Raw genomic sequence first — 16,175 nt, forward strand, 5'->3', positions numbered from 1 at the left:
CCTACTTTATTTTTACTTGATATTCAGCAGTTTCTTGTCAAGTGTTGAACATTGTCAGTAGCTTCGGTAGTCTGGATTGGTTTTTGTTGTTATTTTTTAATGGAAAATACCATTATATGTACAAAGTTAAAAGAATGGTATTATTAATTCCCATATAACCATCACTTAGTTAACAACAAGTTAACATTTTTTCTTGTTGAATCTATACCCCACTCACTCCCAACTTTTTCCTGCCTAGTTGGTAGTTATTATTGCTAAGAACTTTTTACAGGCATTTATTTGGGTAAAATTTGCATACTTCTATACTTTGAAACACGTTGATTTAGGCTGTAAGTTTTGACAAATCAATCCACACCTCTATCACAGTACAGGACATTTCCTTTTCCAAGGCAACTTCTATTCTGATATTTTTCTCCTTAGATTATTTTTGCCCCATACGCTTTTATTCAGTGGTGTCATCAAACAGGTACTCTTGTGTTTGCTATTGCTCAGCATAATGTGTGTGAGAATCTTTCACGTTGTTCTGTTGTTGTTTCACTTATTTTTTAATTTTTTTATTAAGTATATTTATTGATTTTGCTATTATAGTTGTCCCATTTTTTTCCTCTCCTTTATCCCCTTCCCTCCAGCACTTACCCACCCTCCAGCATCCCTCCCCACCTTAGTTCTTGTCCATGGGTCATACATATAAGTTCTTTGGCTTCTCCATTTCCTATATTATTCCTAACCTCCTCTTGTCTATTTTCTACCTACCATTTATGCTTCTTATCCCCTGTACCTTTACCCCCATTCTCCCTCCTCTACATCCCCTGTGATAACCCTCCGTGTGATCTCCATAACTGTGATTCTGTTCCTGTTCTAGTTGTTTGCTTAGTTTGTTTTTGATTTTCAGGTTCAGTTGTTGATAGTTGTGAATTTGTTGTCATTTTACTGTTGATAGTTTTGATCTTCTTTTTCCTAGGTAAGTCCCTTTAACATTTCATGTAAGGGCTTGGCGATGATGAACTCCTTTAACTTGACCTTATCTGGGAAGCACTTTATCTGAATGGAATTTTCATTTCCACTCTAAATGATAGCTTTGCTGGATAGAATAATCTTGAATGTAGGCCCTTGCCTTTCATAACTTTGAACACTCCTTGCCTCAAAGTTTCTTTTGAGAAATCAGCTGGTAGTCTTATGGGAACTCCTTTGTAGGTAACTGTCTCCTTTTCTCTTGCCACTTTTTAGATTCTCTCCTTATCTTTAATTTTGGGTAATTTAATTTTAATGTGCCTTGGTGTGTGCTTCCTTGGATCCAGCTTCTTTGGGACTCTGAGCTTCCTGGACTTCTTGGAAGTCTATTTCCTTCAGCAGATTGGGAGGTTTTACTTCATTATGTTTTCAAATAAGTTTTAAATTTCTTGCTCTTTTCCTCTTCTCCTTCTGGCACCCCTGTGATTTGGATGTTGGAACATTTAAAGTTTTCCCGGAGGCTCCTAAGCCTCACCTCATTTTTTTTTAGAAAGGGGAAGGGAAGGAAAAAGAGAGGGATAGAAACATCAATGTGTGGTTGCTACTCATGCACCCCCTACTGGGGACCTAGCCCGCAACCCAGGCATGTGCCCTGATGGGGAATGGAACCAGCAACCCTTTGATTCATAGGCCAGCACTTAACCACTGAGCTACCAGCCAGGACCATTTTTTTGAAAACTTGTTCTTCTTCTGTTCTGGTTGAATGTTTATTTCTTCCTTCTGTTCCAAATTGTTGATTTGAGTCTCGGTTTCCTTCCCTTCACTGTTGGTTCCCGGTATATTTTTCTTTATTTCACTTTGTATAGCCTTCATTTCTTCCTTCATTTGCAACTGAGCTCAGTCAGTTTTGTGAGTATCCTGATTACCAGTGTTTTGAACTCTGCATCAGATAGGTTGATTATCTCCTCGTTGCTTAGTTCCTTTTCTGGAGTTTTGATCTGTTTTCATTTGGGCCATCTTTCTTTGTCTCAGTGCACCTGTTACATTGTAAGGGGCAGAGCCTTAAGTATTCACCAGGGCAGGGCAACCCACCTGGGCTGCGTTGTGGGCACTGTATGTGGGGGAGGGGTCCCAAAGGGAACAGTGCCGCTTGCTCGGCTCTCACCCCACTTTCGGTCACTTCCTCCGCCACCCAAAAGGGCATTAAGCCATTCAGGTGCTGATTCCTGGGTGGGTGGGTTTGTGTACATTGTAGAATCCCATGGGTCCCTGCAGTGGACTCCCCTGTAAGACTGGGAGTTTCTCCCACTGCTGTAACCCCCACAGGATTTTACAGCCAGAGGTTTTGAGGCTTTATTTTTGGGGGTTGGAACCCTGGGTTGTATGGTCTGTCTCACCCTCCAGTTGTTCCTCCCAGTTTGTCTACTAGCAAATGTTGGACTGCCCAGTTCTCCAGCTGCTGCCTTGCCTCACGTCCTCTCGCCTGGCTGCCCCTCTCTGCCCGTCCTACAAGTTTGGATAAATGTTTCTTCTTTAACTCCTTAGTTGTTGGACTTCATACAGTTTGATTTTCTGGCAGTTCTGGTTTTTTTGGTTTTTAAATTTGTTGTCTTTCTTTTGGTTGTGTGAGGAAACAAAGTATCTACCTATGCCTCCATCTTGTCTGGAAGTCTCACGCTGTTGATATTAGTAATTGTTGCTTTCTGTTTCTGATTATTATTACTCTGTATGAAAACAACATATTCATCTTTCTATTGCTGGGCATTTTTGTTTTCTTCAGTTTGGGACTATTGTAAATAAAGCTGTCAGGAACAGTTTTATAAAAGTATGTTGTGGACATGTTCACATTTGTCTTGGATAAAAACTTAGAATTGAACTTACTGGGTCAGAAGTCTAGTCTATTAGAAATTGCTGAACTTTTAATGAAAGCCTTACATATCTATCAGATTATGAGAGTTCTCGTTGTTCCACATCTTTGCTACCATTTGCTGTCAGTCTTTGTAATTTTTGCCATTCAAGTAGATGGGAATTAGTATGCTGTTGGGATTTTTAGTACTTCTTAATGATAATAATATTGAGTATCATTTCATATACTTGTGTCCAATTGTCTAGTTTTTATGAAGTGTCTTCTCAAATCTTTTCCTTTATTTTTCTATTGGCTGGTTTTTCTTTTTGTGTTTAGGATTTCTTTATATATTCTGCATACATGTGCTTTGTGAAGTATATATTTTCTGAATATTATCACAATCTGCTGCTTGACTTTTGATTTCCTACTGGTGTCTTTTGGTGAACAAATAGCTTTTTCATGAAGTTTATCCAATTTTAGCCTTTATAGTTATTCTTTATATAGGATCATGTCATCTGCAAAGAGGTAGTTTTACTTTTTCCTTTCTAACATAGATTCCTTTTATTTTACCTATTTATTTACTTGTTTGTTTGTTTATTTTGCCCAACTGCATGGCTAGAGCTTACAATAAAATGTTGAGTAGAAATGAGAGTGGACATCTTGTCTTATTTTTTATCTCAGGAGTAAAGCATTTAGTTTTTACTATAAAATATGATGTTAGCTGTGGATATTTTCATAGATGCCTTTTTTTCAGGTTGAAGAAGTTCTCTTCTGTTCCTGGTTTCTTAGATGTTTCTGTTATTAAAGGGTGTTGGGTTTGGTCAGAGTGTTTTTTATGCATCAATTGAAATGATCATGTGGATTTTTTCCCTTGATTATATTGATTGATTTTCCTATGTGAAATCACCCTTGCTTTCTTGGGATAAATCCTACTTGGTCATGGTCTATAGTCCTTTTATTAAGCTGCATTTGGTTTGCTAGTATTTTGTTGAGGATATTGGATCTATGTTCCTAAGGCATAATTAACTTGTAGGGGGGGTTTTGTTTGTTTTTCTGGTAGTGTTTATGTCCAACTTTGGTATCAGGGTAATGCTGGCCTCGTAGACTGAGTTTTTTTAATTTTTTGTAAGATTTTTGGAAAGGATTTGTATTAATTTTTTAAACATTTGGTGAAACTCAGTAGTGAAGCCATCTGGTCCTGGGCTTTTCATAGTGGAAAGGTGTTGTTTTTGTTTTTGTTTTCTTTTTTTAAAGAATTTATTTATTTAGAGGGAGGGGAAGGGAGAGAAACATTGATGTGTGAGAAACATCAATCAAACATAAATCAGTTGGCTCTTGCACATCACCAGCCAGACACCAGGCCTGCAACCCAGGCATGTGCTCTGACCAGGAATCCAATTGGGGACCTTTCACGTTGCAGTACAATGCCCAACAAAGTGAGCCACGCCAGGGAAGATTGTTTTTTTGGTTTGTTTTGTTTTTAATTACTAATTCGGTCTTTACTTGGCTATGAGCCTTTCAGATTTTCTGTTTTTTCTTGAGTCCAGTTTAGTTGTGTCTTTCTAGCAATTTGTCCATTTCATCTAGATTATCTAGTTTGTTGGTATACAGTTGTTCATAATGTTCCCTTAAAATCCTTTTTACTTCTATATGGTTATATTAATGTCCCTTCTTTTAGTTTGAGTCCTCTCTCCTTTTTTTTTTCTTGACTAAAAGTTTTGTCAGTTGATTTTTTTTCCCCCAAAGAACCAGATTTTATGGCTTTATTGATTTTTCTGTTATTCTTCTTTTAAATTATGTGTTTGTTTTATTTCTACTTTTATTTTCTTCCTCTTCTTGCTTTAGATTCAGTTTGGTTTTCTCTTTTTAGCTTCTTAAAGTGGAAGGTTTTGTTACTGGTTTGAGGGTTTTGGGGTTTGTTTTTTTTAAATATATTTATTGATTATGCTATTACAGTTGTCCCATTTCCGCCCCTTCACTCAACTCCATCCTGTCCACCCCCTCCCTCCCACATTCCACTCCTATAGTTCATGTCCATGGGTCATACTTATAAGTTCTTTGGCTTCTACATTTCCTACACTATTCGTACCCTCCCCCTGTCTATTTTCCACCTATCATTTATATGCTATTTATTCATCCGAACCTTTATTCATCTGTACCTTTCCCCCCTCTCTCCCCCTCCCAATCCCCTATTGATAACCCTCCATGTGATCTCCATTTCTGTGGTTCTGTTTCTGTTCTAGTTGTTTGCTTAGTTTGCTTTTGTTTTGGTTTTAGGTGTGGTTGTTAATAACTGTGAGTTTGCTGTCATTTTTACTGTTCATAGTTTTTATCTTCTTTTTCTTAGATAAGTCCCTTTAACATTTCATATAATAATGGCTTGGTGATGATGAACTCCTTTAACTTGACCTTATCTGAGAAGCACTTTATCTGCCCTTTCATTCTAAATGATAGCTTTGCTGGATGGAGTAATCTTGGATGTAGGCCCTTGCCTTTCATGACTTGGAATACTTCTTGCCAGCCCCTTCTTGCCTGTAAGATCTCTTTGGAGAAATCAGCTGACAGTCTTATGGGAACCCCTTTGTAGGTAACTGTGTCCTTTTCTCTTGCTGCTTCTAAGATTCTCTCCTTCCGTTTCATCTTGGCTAATGTAATTATGATGTGCCTTGGTGTGTTCCTCCTTGGGTCCAGCTTCTTTGGGACTCTCTGAGCTTCCTGGACTCCCTAGAAGTCTATTTCCTTTGCCAGACTGGGGAAGTTCTCCTTCATTATTTGTTCCAATAAGTTTTCAATTGTTTGTTCTTCCTCTTCTCCTTCTGGCACCCCTATAATTCGGATGTTGGAACGTTTCAAGATGTCCTGGAGGTTCCTAAGCCTCTCCTCATTTTTCCGAGTTCTTGTTTCTTCATTCTTTTCTGGTTGGATGTTACTCTCTTCCTTTTGGTCCACACTGTTGATCTGAGTCCCAGTTTCCTTCGCATCACTATTGGTTCCCTGTACATTTTCCTTTGTTTCTCTTAGCATAGCCTTCATTTTATCATCTAATTTGCAACCAAATTCAACCAATTCTGTGAGCGTCCTAATTACCAGTGTTTTGAACTGTGCATCTGATAGGTTGGCTATCTGCTTGCTGCTTAGTTGAATTATTTCTGGGGCTTTGATCTGTTCTTTCATTTGGGCCATTTTTTTTGTCTTGGCGCGCCTGTTACATAAAGGGGCAGAGCCTTAGGTGTTCACCAGGGCAGGGTAACGCTGGTCGCTGTGCTGTCTGAGCGCTGCTTTCAGGGCATCACAAAAGTTTTGGTATGTTGTGTTTTTGTTTTCATTCATCTTGAAGTATTTTCTAACTCCCATTGTGATTTCTTCTTTAACACAGTAGTTACTTAGGAGTTTGTTGTTTAATTTCTGTATATTTGTTAATTTCTCAGATTACCTTGTTTGTGATTTCTAATTTCATTCCATTGTAATTGGAGACACTATATTTGTATGAAACCACGGAGACAATATACTTATATGGTTTCAGTCCTTTTAAATTTATTGAGATTTGGTTTGTGTCCTAACATGTAGTCTCTCCTAGAGAATGTTTCATATGTAAGTTGAGAATATCTATTCTGCTGTTGTTTAGTGGATTGTTATGTATATTTGTCTTAGGTCTAGAGAATTGTTCGGGTCTTCTATTTCCTTATTGATCTTTTGTTTAGTTGTTCTATCCATTATTAACAAACTATAGACATGATCCCTGGAAGTATAATCTTGTGTTCTATCCATTATTGAAAGTGGGGTATCCTTGGCAGGTGTGGCTCAGTAGATTGAGTGCTAGGCTGCAAACTAAAGGGTCACTGGTTCAATTCCCTGTCAGGGCACATGCCTGGGTTGTTGGCCAGGTTCCCACTAGGGGGCAAACAAGAGGCAGCCATGCATTGATGTTTCTCTCCCTCTTCTTCTCCCCCACATCTCTAAAAATAAATAAATAAAATCTTTTTTTTAAAAGTGGGGTATCAAAGTCTTCAACTATAATTGTTGAATTGCTTATTTTTCACTTTAATTTGACAGTTTTTACTTTATATATTTTGGGACTCTGTGGTTGGATGCATATATATCTGTAATTTTCCTCTAAATGCTGCTTATTATATCCCCCAAATTTTGATGTGTTCTGTTTTTGTTATTTTTTGGTTGAAAATATTTTGTATTTCTGATTTATTAAACTCATTTATTTATACATACATTTTTAAATTTTCAAGTACGTATTTGGTACTTTCAAATGTTGTTGTTGTTTTTTATTTAATATGTGGTCAGAGAATGTACTTGGTAAGATTTTAGTCTTGAAACTTAACAAGACTTGTTTTGCAGCTCACCATATGGTCTGTCTTGATGAGCATTCCACGTGAGATTGAGAAGTAGCGTTTTCTTTTATCTGTTGCAGGAGTGGTCAGTTTTGAAAGCTCATGAGGGCCTTACGGCACTAGCCCTTTCAAACCAAAAAGTACACCTCTTACAACTGACCATTGGACTGGACAAAAACTCTCTACATTTCATCTTTCTTCTTTAAATGTCCATGTCTTGCTTTCAAGTGAATACTCACTGGTTATTTTTGAGTTGAGAGGATTTTTTCTCAAGTTTTCCTAGAACCTTCTTTACTCTCTCCATGCTATGTCTGTATGTTTATCTGTTAGACTGTTTTGTTCTCATGGGCAGAGATCATTTTCAGCCTTTCATTACCATTCTGGTAGCAGGTGACCAGGAAGTATTTAAATTTTCATGAACCGAACCTCATAAAAGTGGACTACTTACATGTCTTCAGTTTTTTAATACCTACTTTACCATCAATATGTTTCATAAAATTTTATAATTTCCAGAATCACTCAGTGATTCTGAGTTTAAGATAGGTTTACCCTTAAGTAATATTCAGAGAAATTGATTAAAAGTAACTTTCTTTTTGAAAATTCCCCTATACATTTGCTACATGGGAATTTTCTTTTTCTTTTTTTTTAGATTTTATTTATTTATTTTTTATTTTTAGAGAGTGGAAGGGAGAGAGAATGAGAAAAACAAGTGGTTGCCTCTCACGCACGCGCACTGAGGGCCTGGCCCACAACCCAGGCATGTGCCCTAGACTGAGAATCGAACCGGCAACTCTTTGATTTTCAGGCTGGCACTCAACCACTGAGCCACACCAGCCAGGGCGAATTTTCCTTTTTTAAGGACTGCTGAGCTTAAGACAAAGGAATTAAAGACAAATTTATGCCCTGTAAATAGGGTATGTAAACAAAACGTGCCTTGAATGGTGACTCCTTAGGAGAAAAGGCAATATTTATTTCATTTAGGGATAGCAACTTAAAACTGAGCACTGGTGGTGGGGAAAAAATAATTATTTGGAAAGATATTTTGGGATATTTGGTGAATCCCTTGAGTTTGGGTTTTTGTCTTTGCTGTTGTTGTTAAAGTAGGTACAGTATAGTATAGTAGTACAGTGTACCTCGGTACTTGTCCTTAATTTGTTCCAGAACTCACAAGTGCTGAAACTGATGAGTACCAAATGTTGCATTTTCTCTTGCGGGGCAGTGTGGTGACTCATAACAAGTTTTAGCAAGTGTGATGAGTCCTGAGCAAGTGCCCAGTGCTGAAACATTTTTTTGTTGTCAAAATGCGATGAGTATGGGATTTGACAAATTCTGAAACTGGTGAGTACCGAGGTATGACTGTAAAGTTTTTATGTATATATTTTAAAGGTTTCTAATTTTTATTCTGTAACCATTACATTGAACTAGTAAAAACACAACTTGTTAAGCCTCCTAATTGCTCAGTGAAGACACTAACCTTTGCCAGGAATTTCTACACATTTAGGAGTTTAGAGTACTGAGAATTTCTGTGAATGCATTCACTGTTGTGAGTAGTTTTATTGTTCTCCACACTTTATAGTCTTTTCTAATTCCTTTTTCATTTTGAGCCTCAAGATGTTAAGATGAATGTATTCTTTATGCAGTTGAAAAAACACAGTTGTGACTACTGCTTATCTATGATTCAGGTAGGATTAGAATTCACATCTCTCTCTTTTTTTAATAAAATTTTTTTTTCACCTACTCAGACAGCTGATAGGTAATAGAATACTAAATCTCTTTGTTGTGAGAATTAAACTAGCTAAAACATAAAAAAGACTTAGCACACACCTGTTTCCACTCATTGTGAAGAGAATCTTTTAAAGCACAGGTGGCAAACACAAGGCCCTCTGGGGGGCCCTCCACCTTGTTTCTACCTGGCCCGGAGCTCTCGCTTAACTGTTAAGGAGTCGTCATATTTATACAGTCCTAAAATTACATTCGGCCCTTTGAAGGCAACAGTGAGGCTGATGTGGCCCCCAGTGAAAATGAGTTTGACACCCCTGTTTTAAAGAGTAGAACAAACTCTCTTCTCCACTCAAAGTCCTCCATAGGCTCCTAACAGTGCTCAGAGTAAAACCTAATACTATAAAGTGACCTAGAAAGCCCTGTGTAATCTGGTCTTCCCCACATTTCCTATTATTCTCCCCCCTTCACTCCACTGGTTGCCCACCCTCTAGCATGCCCAGCAGGCCTCCTCCTGAGTCTTTTGCACTCTCTCTCCTCCCATATAGCTTCACACTCACTCTGTCTCTCCTCACATGTCACCATCTCAATGGGTCTTATCTGATTACAACCCCAATTACCACCACGCCATCCTGCTCAACACTCTTTATACCCCATCCTCACTTCATTTCCTTTTAGCACATAGCACTACCTGACATTATAGATACATCTGTTAACCGGTTTTTTGTGTTTGTCTCCCATCACAATGGACACACGCTTGTACAACTATGGAATGAAGCTCCAGCAGAGCAGAGATTGATTTATTGTGTTCATGGCTATATCCCCATACTCTAGAATACATGGCAGAGCCCTTGCTCAGTAAAAGTTTGTGAAAAATTAACATGATAAATGAACATCCTGCCCAGTTTTCTAAAAGTCTACAGACCATCTGTAAGTCACCTGGTGTGCTTTTGGGAAAATGCAGATTCTGAGGCCCACCCCAGACCTGAATTAAAATCTGTCAGGCTGGGCCAGGAAATTTTCATCTCCCTGAAGGCACACAAAAGTTTGAGAACTATTGATCCAGCCCAAACCGGTCATTTTACATGAAGGCCAAGGCCTAGTTTGCAGAAAACAGATAGTATAACTACCATTCTGTGTTATTTCCACTGCAAATTATTTTCATTTGTATCAGCTAAAATGGTGTAAAGTTCTCTGGAAGAACTTGAAAAATGACACTAGCTAGCTGTTGGGGTTCCTACAGAGACACGGTGCAACACTAATTAAAATATTTATTTCAGCCCTGACCGGCATGGCTCAGTTGGTTGAGCATCATCCCACAAAGCAATAAGTCACTGGTTCGATTCCCGGTCAGGGCACATACCTGTGTTGTAGGCCCGATACCCAGTTGGGGTGTATGCAAGAGGCAACCAACAAATGTTCCTCTCTCACATTGATGTTTCTCTCTCTCTCTCATTCTCCCTCCCATTCCCCCCTCTCAAATAAGTAAATAAATAAATAAATAAAATCTTAAAAAATAAAATTTTTATTTCAGACAGATAGTTGCAAAATGAAAAAAAAAGTAACCAAAATATATAAATAGTTCTAAAGGTTATATACAATAAGTTTTAGTCATGGGATTTTGTTTTATTCTTTTGACCCGAATTTTCCACTACTACATTTCTTTCCTATACTAAAGTGTAATCATCCATGTAAGAGAATTCACATCTCTTTATTTCTAGTTTAGTAGTTTTGTATTCTGTTTCACAGATTCTAATTCAGGGTATATTCTTAACTTCTAAGTCTTGGGACACTTTTGCCAGCTGTTAATTTTTCTCATCTATAAAATGAGAGAGTTCGAGTAGATTGCTTCATATTTTCTTTCTGATGGGAATTCAGTTTTGAAAGTACTATTTAGTATGGTAAGATTGAATCCTACAAAATAATTCAACTTCTTGTTATGTTTGTATGATTGTTGATTATTAGAATTGTGCCTGTGGAATACATTTATTGACTGAGGTTTTTCTAAAAGATGATTTTATTAATTTATTTTAGAGAGGGGGGAAGGTAGGGAGAAAGAGAGGGAGAGAAACATTGATCCGTTGCCTCTCGCACATGCCCCAGCAGGGGACCACTGAGCAGTGCAGTCCAGGGTTTGAGTATGGGTTGGGGGTTTTTTTCCACTACAATTTGAGTTCTAGAGGGCAAAAACTCTATCTTGTTTACTATTTACTAGGTAATTTCCTAGCCCAGTGCCTTGAATGTGGTAAGTGCTTAATAAATACTCGTTAAACGAATGGTGAAATGAGTGATAGTGTTTGCATGGGTGGAAGCAGCATAGTGCTGTGGAAAAAGCATGCACACTTTGGTGTTCATTCATAGGATATAATATTTCGGAAGCTTAGAAAATTATTTGGGATAATGTATACTGTAAAGTTCAAAGCACAGTGCCTTTCGCTTAAAACGTTAGTTTCTTATTTCAGGTCCTTAGATACCTGAACTTTTTTTAACCAAGAGATTTTTATATTATGTAAGCTGGGAAAACATGGGTATGCTAGATTAATTTTAATAACTCTTGTTATTTTTATCTTATAGTTTTACATGTGGCACCCATAAAAGATGAGGCTGAGAACACGGAAAGCTTCTCAGCAAACAAATCAAATCCAAACACAACGCACTGCCAGAGCAAAAAGGAAATATTCAGAGGTTGATGATAGCCTACCTTCAGGAGGAGAAAAACCACCGAAGAATGAAACCGGCTTGTTGTCTTCAATTAAAAAATTCATTAAAGGAAGCACACCCAAGGTAATGATTTTACATTGTACTTAAATTATTAAAATTAATTTTTTGATGAGAAATCTAATATTGTTAGAACCCACTTTATAAGGGAATGTGGTGTTATTTTAAGAATACTAACATTTGGTGTCTTACTCATTAATTAAAGGTTTTAGGCAAAGTTTTTCCTACAAAATCATTTAATTGTAATGTCGTTCAATTAATGACTGTTTAAGAAAACATTTAGTCTACTTTAACTGATCCACTTAGCCTTCTGGGATTTTTTCTTTAGTATTATGGGAAGTAAAAGAAATTTCTTTAAAAAAAAGATTTTATTTATTTATTTTTACTGAGAGCGAAAGGGAGGGAGAAAGAGAGGGACAGAAACATCGATGTGTGAGAGGTACATTAATTGATTGCCTCTCACAAGTCCCCAACTGGGGACCCGGCCCACAAACCAGGCATGTGCCCTGACTGGGAATTGATCTGGCAACCCTTTGGTTTGCAGGCTGGTGCTCAATCCATTGAGCCATACCAGCCAGGGCTAAAAGAAATTTCTTTTACTTGAGTTGTTTTACTTCAGTTTTTCTTTTACTCACATTGTTTTTTCATGTCAAAGAAAAGGTAAAATTTCTTATTAATATTGGGGTAGCCAAAAAGTCTGTATGTTTTTTTCTGTAAAATAAAAAACCACATTTTTCATTTTCACCAATAACTTTATTGATTTGTATATTTTGAGTATGTCAGCTGTCTCCTGCATGATATACTGGTAGCGTTGATTGTTCTCAAGAATGTCTCGATTTGATCACTGTCAACTGGAACTGGTCTATCTGACCAACCATGGAGCATCATCCAGCAAGAAATCTCCAGCATAAAACTTCTCAAACCACTGTGGACACGTTTGATCAGTCACAGCACCTTCTCCATACACTGCACAAATTTTTGTGTTTCAGTTGCGTTTTTACCTCTCTTAAAATAATAAAGCATCATATGCTGAAAATGTTGCATATTTTCTTTTGTTTTTTAAGATTTTATTTGTTTATTTTTAGAGAGAGGTAGGGAGGGAGAAAGAGGGAGAGAAACAGATACACCGAACTGCAATGTTTAGATTTGTAGGCTGGCTCTCAATCCACTGAGCCACACCAGCCAGGGCGTTTATTTTCTTCCATGTTCAATATTAAAATGGCTACACAAAAATTCACCAATATTGATGTTGGTTTTTTTTAAACACAGATATGACATCTGTCACAGTCTAACAAAATTGTTTCAAATGAAGACAACTAAGCACACTAGAGCCATCTTACAAAAAAACTGAATGAACTTTTTGGCCAACCCAATACATTAATACATTGTCTACTTAGGGGGATGATTTATCTATCTGCATTCTAACATTTATGCAATGAAAGTGTAGTATGTCATATTAAAGTATGGGTACTGACCAAGGGTCAGATGCTCCACATTCATATTCTGGTCCTATTTGAGTGATCTCAGGAAAGTCATTTGTCCCTCAGAGCCTCAGGAAGACAGTAAAATGGGACTAATACCAACTGTTTGTCGATCTCAGGGTTGTTTTCAGAGTAGGTGGCAAACTGGTGGAAAGCAGTTTGAGGAATTTTAATGCACTCTATAAATGGATGGTGCTATTAACATTCATTGTATGTAGATTGTATCACTGTTTACTATTGTATTTTTTGGATTATTATAATAAATTTTCATTATAATGTAAACTTATCACTGTGATAAGTAGAAAAATAAATCACTATTGCTACTTATTCACAGTGGTAGATTTTGTTGTCATACACCTAATAATGCCTAGTAACTATAAACCATTGGCCAAGATTTAGAAGTGTTGTATATTTGTAGAGTTTTTCTTTGTATTGATGGTTTAATCTTATTTTGTTTTTCTAATATAAGTAAAAATTTTTTGTTAATTTAAATGGAATATTTTAAAAGTTTCTTTGAGTTGCCCTGGCACGTGTGGCTCAGTTAGTTGGGTATCATCCCACAAAGGGGTGGGATTGCCAGTTTGATTCCAGGTCTGGGTGCATTCCTGCTGCTTGCTTGGGTCAGGGCCTGTGCCAGAGTCAACCAGTTGATTTTTCTCCATGAATGTTTTTCTCCCTCTCTTTCTTTCTGCCTCCCTTCCCCTCTCTCTCTCAAAAAAAAAAAAAAAAAGTTTCTTTGAGTTAATTTTTATTAACCTAGAAGTAATCTACTACATTTGTATAACAAACATCAAATTTCTTTCAGAAATATGAATTCCTGAATCTATAAATTCCTAATGGGTTGTCCTCAGCTTTTGTTGATGGGAATGTTACTATCTGTCAGTTTATTCTCTGAGCAACTCTAAATCTTGTAAAGTTCTTCATCTTAGAAAAATACGTCTACCCTTTACTTTTTTTTAAGATTTTATTTATTTATTTTTAGAGAGAGGGGAAGGGAGGGAGAAAGAGAGGGAGTGAAACATGAGTGTGTGGTTGCCTACTGGGGACCTGGCCTGCAACCCAGGCATGTGCCCTGACTGGGAATGAAACCAGTAACTGTTTGCTTCACAGTCCGCTGCTCAACCACTGAGCCACACCAGCCAGGGCTACCCTTTATTTTATGTTCTTTATGTTCTTTTCCTGCATGTGCAACTGCAAACCCTCGATCACTATCTATGCTAAATATTTCTAATTTTCATTATATTATAGTTTATGATATATATCACCATCTTTGTCACCCCTTTTTGTTGTTCATAAAAGGTAACAATCAGAAGTGAAGATGGGGGAGTTTCCTGTGTCTTCTGACTTATATTCATTTTTTACTTCCTTTGAATTGGGCATACTTCTGTATTAATATGGCATTATGTTATATCATATATTGTATCTTATTTTTTTTCTCCTTCACTGGTTAGATTTTTGTCCTTGTCAACTAAAACAGTCAAGATTTTTCTATAGAATTTGCCATCGTTTCTTTTTTCTTTTCTTAACCAACATCTAAAATTTTAAATTAATGCCTACTTAAATATGTTAACTAGTATAGGACCATGAAAAACCTGTTTGCAAACTAGCATCTTACTCACTAATTGATGGTTTTGGGCAAAGTTTTTCCTACAAATTCATTTAATTTTAATGTGATTCATCCCAGATTTCTTTATTATATTCTATAAGATTATTACAAAAATAGTATTTGAATGACTTACTGAAATCAAGGTACACTTCTTTTCTCCCAGTCTACAAACCCTATGTTAGAAATAAATTAAAAGTTTAACTTGTCATATATTATTCCTAATGAGCTTATAGTAGCTTCTAATTATTATTTCTTTTTTGTCTACATTGTCATTACACTATCTCCTTGATAATATATTCTAAAATTTTTCTGACTAATTTTACTGAGTATGCAATGCTTATTCATGTTCAGTATCTTAAATACAATATCATTGTCCTTTTCATAATTTGGGTAGGGGATGGCACGTAATATATAGTATCTATTAGGTGCTTTATATCTAGTATCTCCTTAATCCTTAAACCATTTTTTGTTATTTTATAGACAATAAAAACTGAGGCTTAGTGGATTTAGGTAATGTGTACAATGTCAATAATAACAACAACAATTATAATAAATATCTTGCCCAGGATAAAAATAACAATAAAGAACAAATAAAAATTGAGTGGTTACTATGTGCTGTATTTACATTCTTAGTGCTTTAAGTGTAATGACTTCTTTAAGCCTTACAGATCATATAAAGTAGGTGCTATCATCTGTATTACAGATGAGGAAACAGAGGCAAGGGGAGGTTAAATAACTTGTGCAGGATTACTTAGCTTTAAATGGCAACACTGGAATTGAAACCCAGGTACTGGCTTTAGAACCTGCACTTTTAACCCCTATACACTGCTGCCTCTCCAATAAGTGACAGTGCTGAGATTGAAACCCAGGTGCATTCGACTCTGATATCTGTGCTTTCTCCTGTACCATTCTGTCCCAAAATATCTAGATATGTCTTTATAGCATTATCTGTCTTGTGTAGGAATTGAAAATTATTCTTGAGGAAAGTAAATAAGAGTTGAGTCTTCCTATGCCACCCACTTTGTCATTTATTTATATTCTGTCATCAGCTCAAAGCTTGAGGCTTATTCTTTTTATAGGAAGTATATTTTGCATATATCATTATCCTCTGTCTTTAGTCTTTCTGACAGCATGATAGGCTACTCTCTCAGTTGCACAAGTGTCATTTTCAAAACCAAGTTAGTTAGCTCCCCCTGCTGCCACTTTTATTTCTTTGGTATCTTTCCTTTTTGTCTTCTTTTGGACTTTTGAAGTTATATGACCAGAATTGAACTTTCAGACAAGTTTTCTCGTTTGAGCTGGTCCCCTTCAAAGACCTCTGATATTGCTTTCATGCCTGTTTCATGAGTCTGTCGTTTTGAAACATGCTCTCCTTACATCAGCCTTCTTTTTTGCTCTTCTTTTACTATTATGATTTCTAGGACGAATGGCTACTGGTGTTCTTGACATTTTACTATAACTGACCCATTTTCATATTGGTAGCAAGTTTTAATCTGTGTTCTAGTCTTAAC

The 16,175-nt window shown here is 36.7% G+C and overlaps 1 protein-coding gene across 2 annotated transcripts in view; it reads left to right on the top strand.

The window, feature by feature from the left end:
* Positions 1–16,175, top strand: part of CTDSPL2 (CTD small phosphatase like 2) — an 87,967-nt gene that overhangs the window by 20,607 nt on the left and 51,185 nt on the right. For both annotated transcript variants that reach the window (XM_045201393.2, XM_024567544.3), the window contains exon 2: positions 11,434–11,643. In XM_045201393.2, coding sequence (XP_045057328.1) covers positions 11,458–11,643 — 186 coding nt within the window. In that variant the 5' untranslated portion in view covers positions 11,434–11,457. The remainder of the gene's footprint in view (positions 1–11,433; positions 11,644–16,175) is intronic.

This window comes from Desmodus rotundus, chromosome 7 (assembly GCF_022682495.2).
Source record: "Desmodus rotundus isolate HL8 chromosome 7, HLdesRot8A.1, whole genome shotgun sequence".
NCBI lineage: Eukaryota > Metazoa > Chordata > Mammalia > Chiroptera > Phyllostomidae > Desmodus > Desmodus rotundus.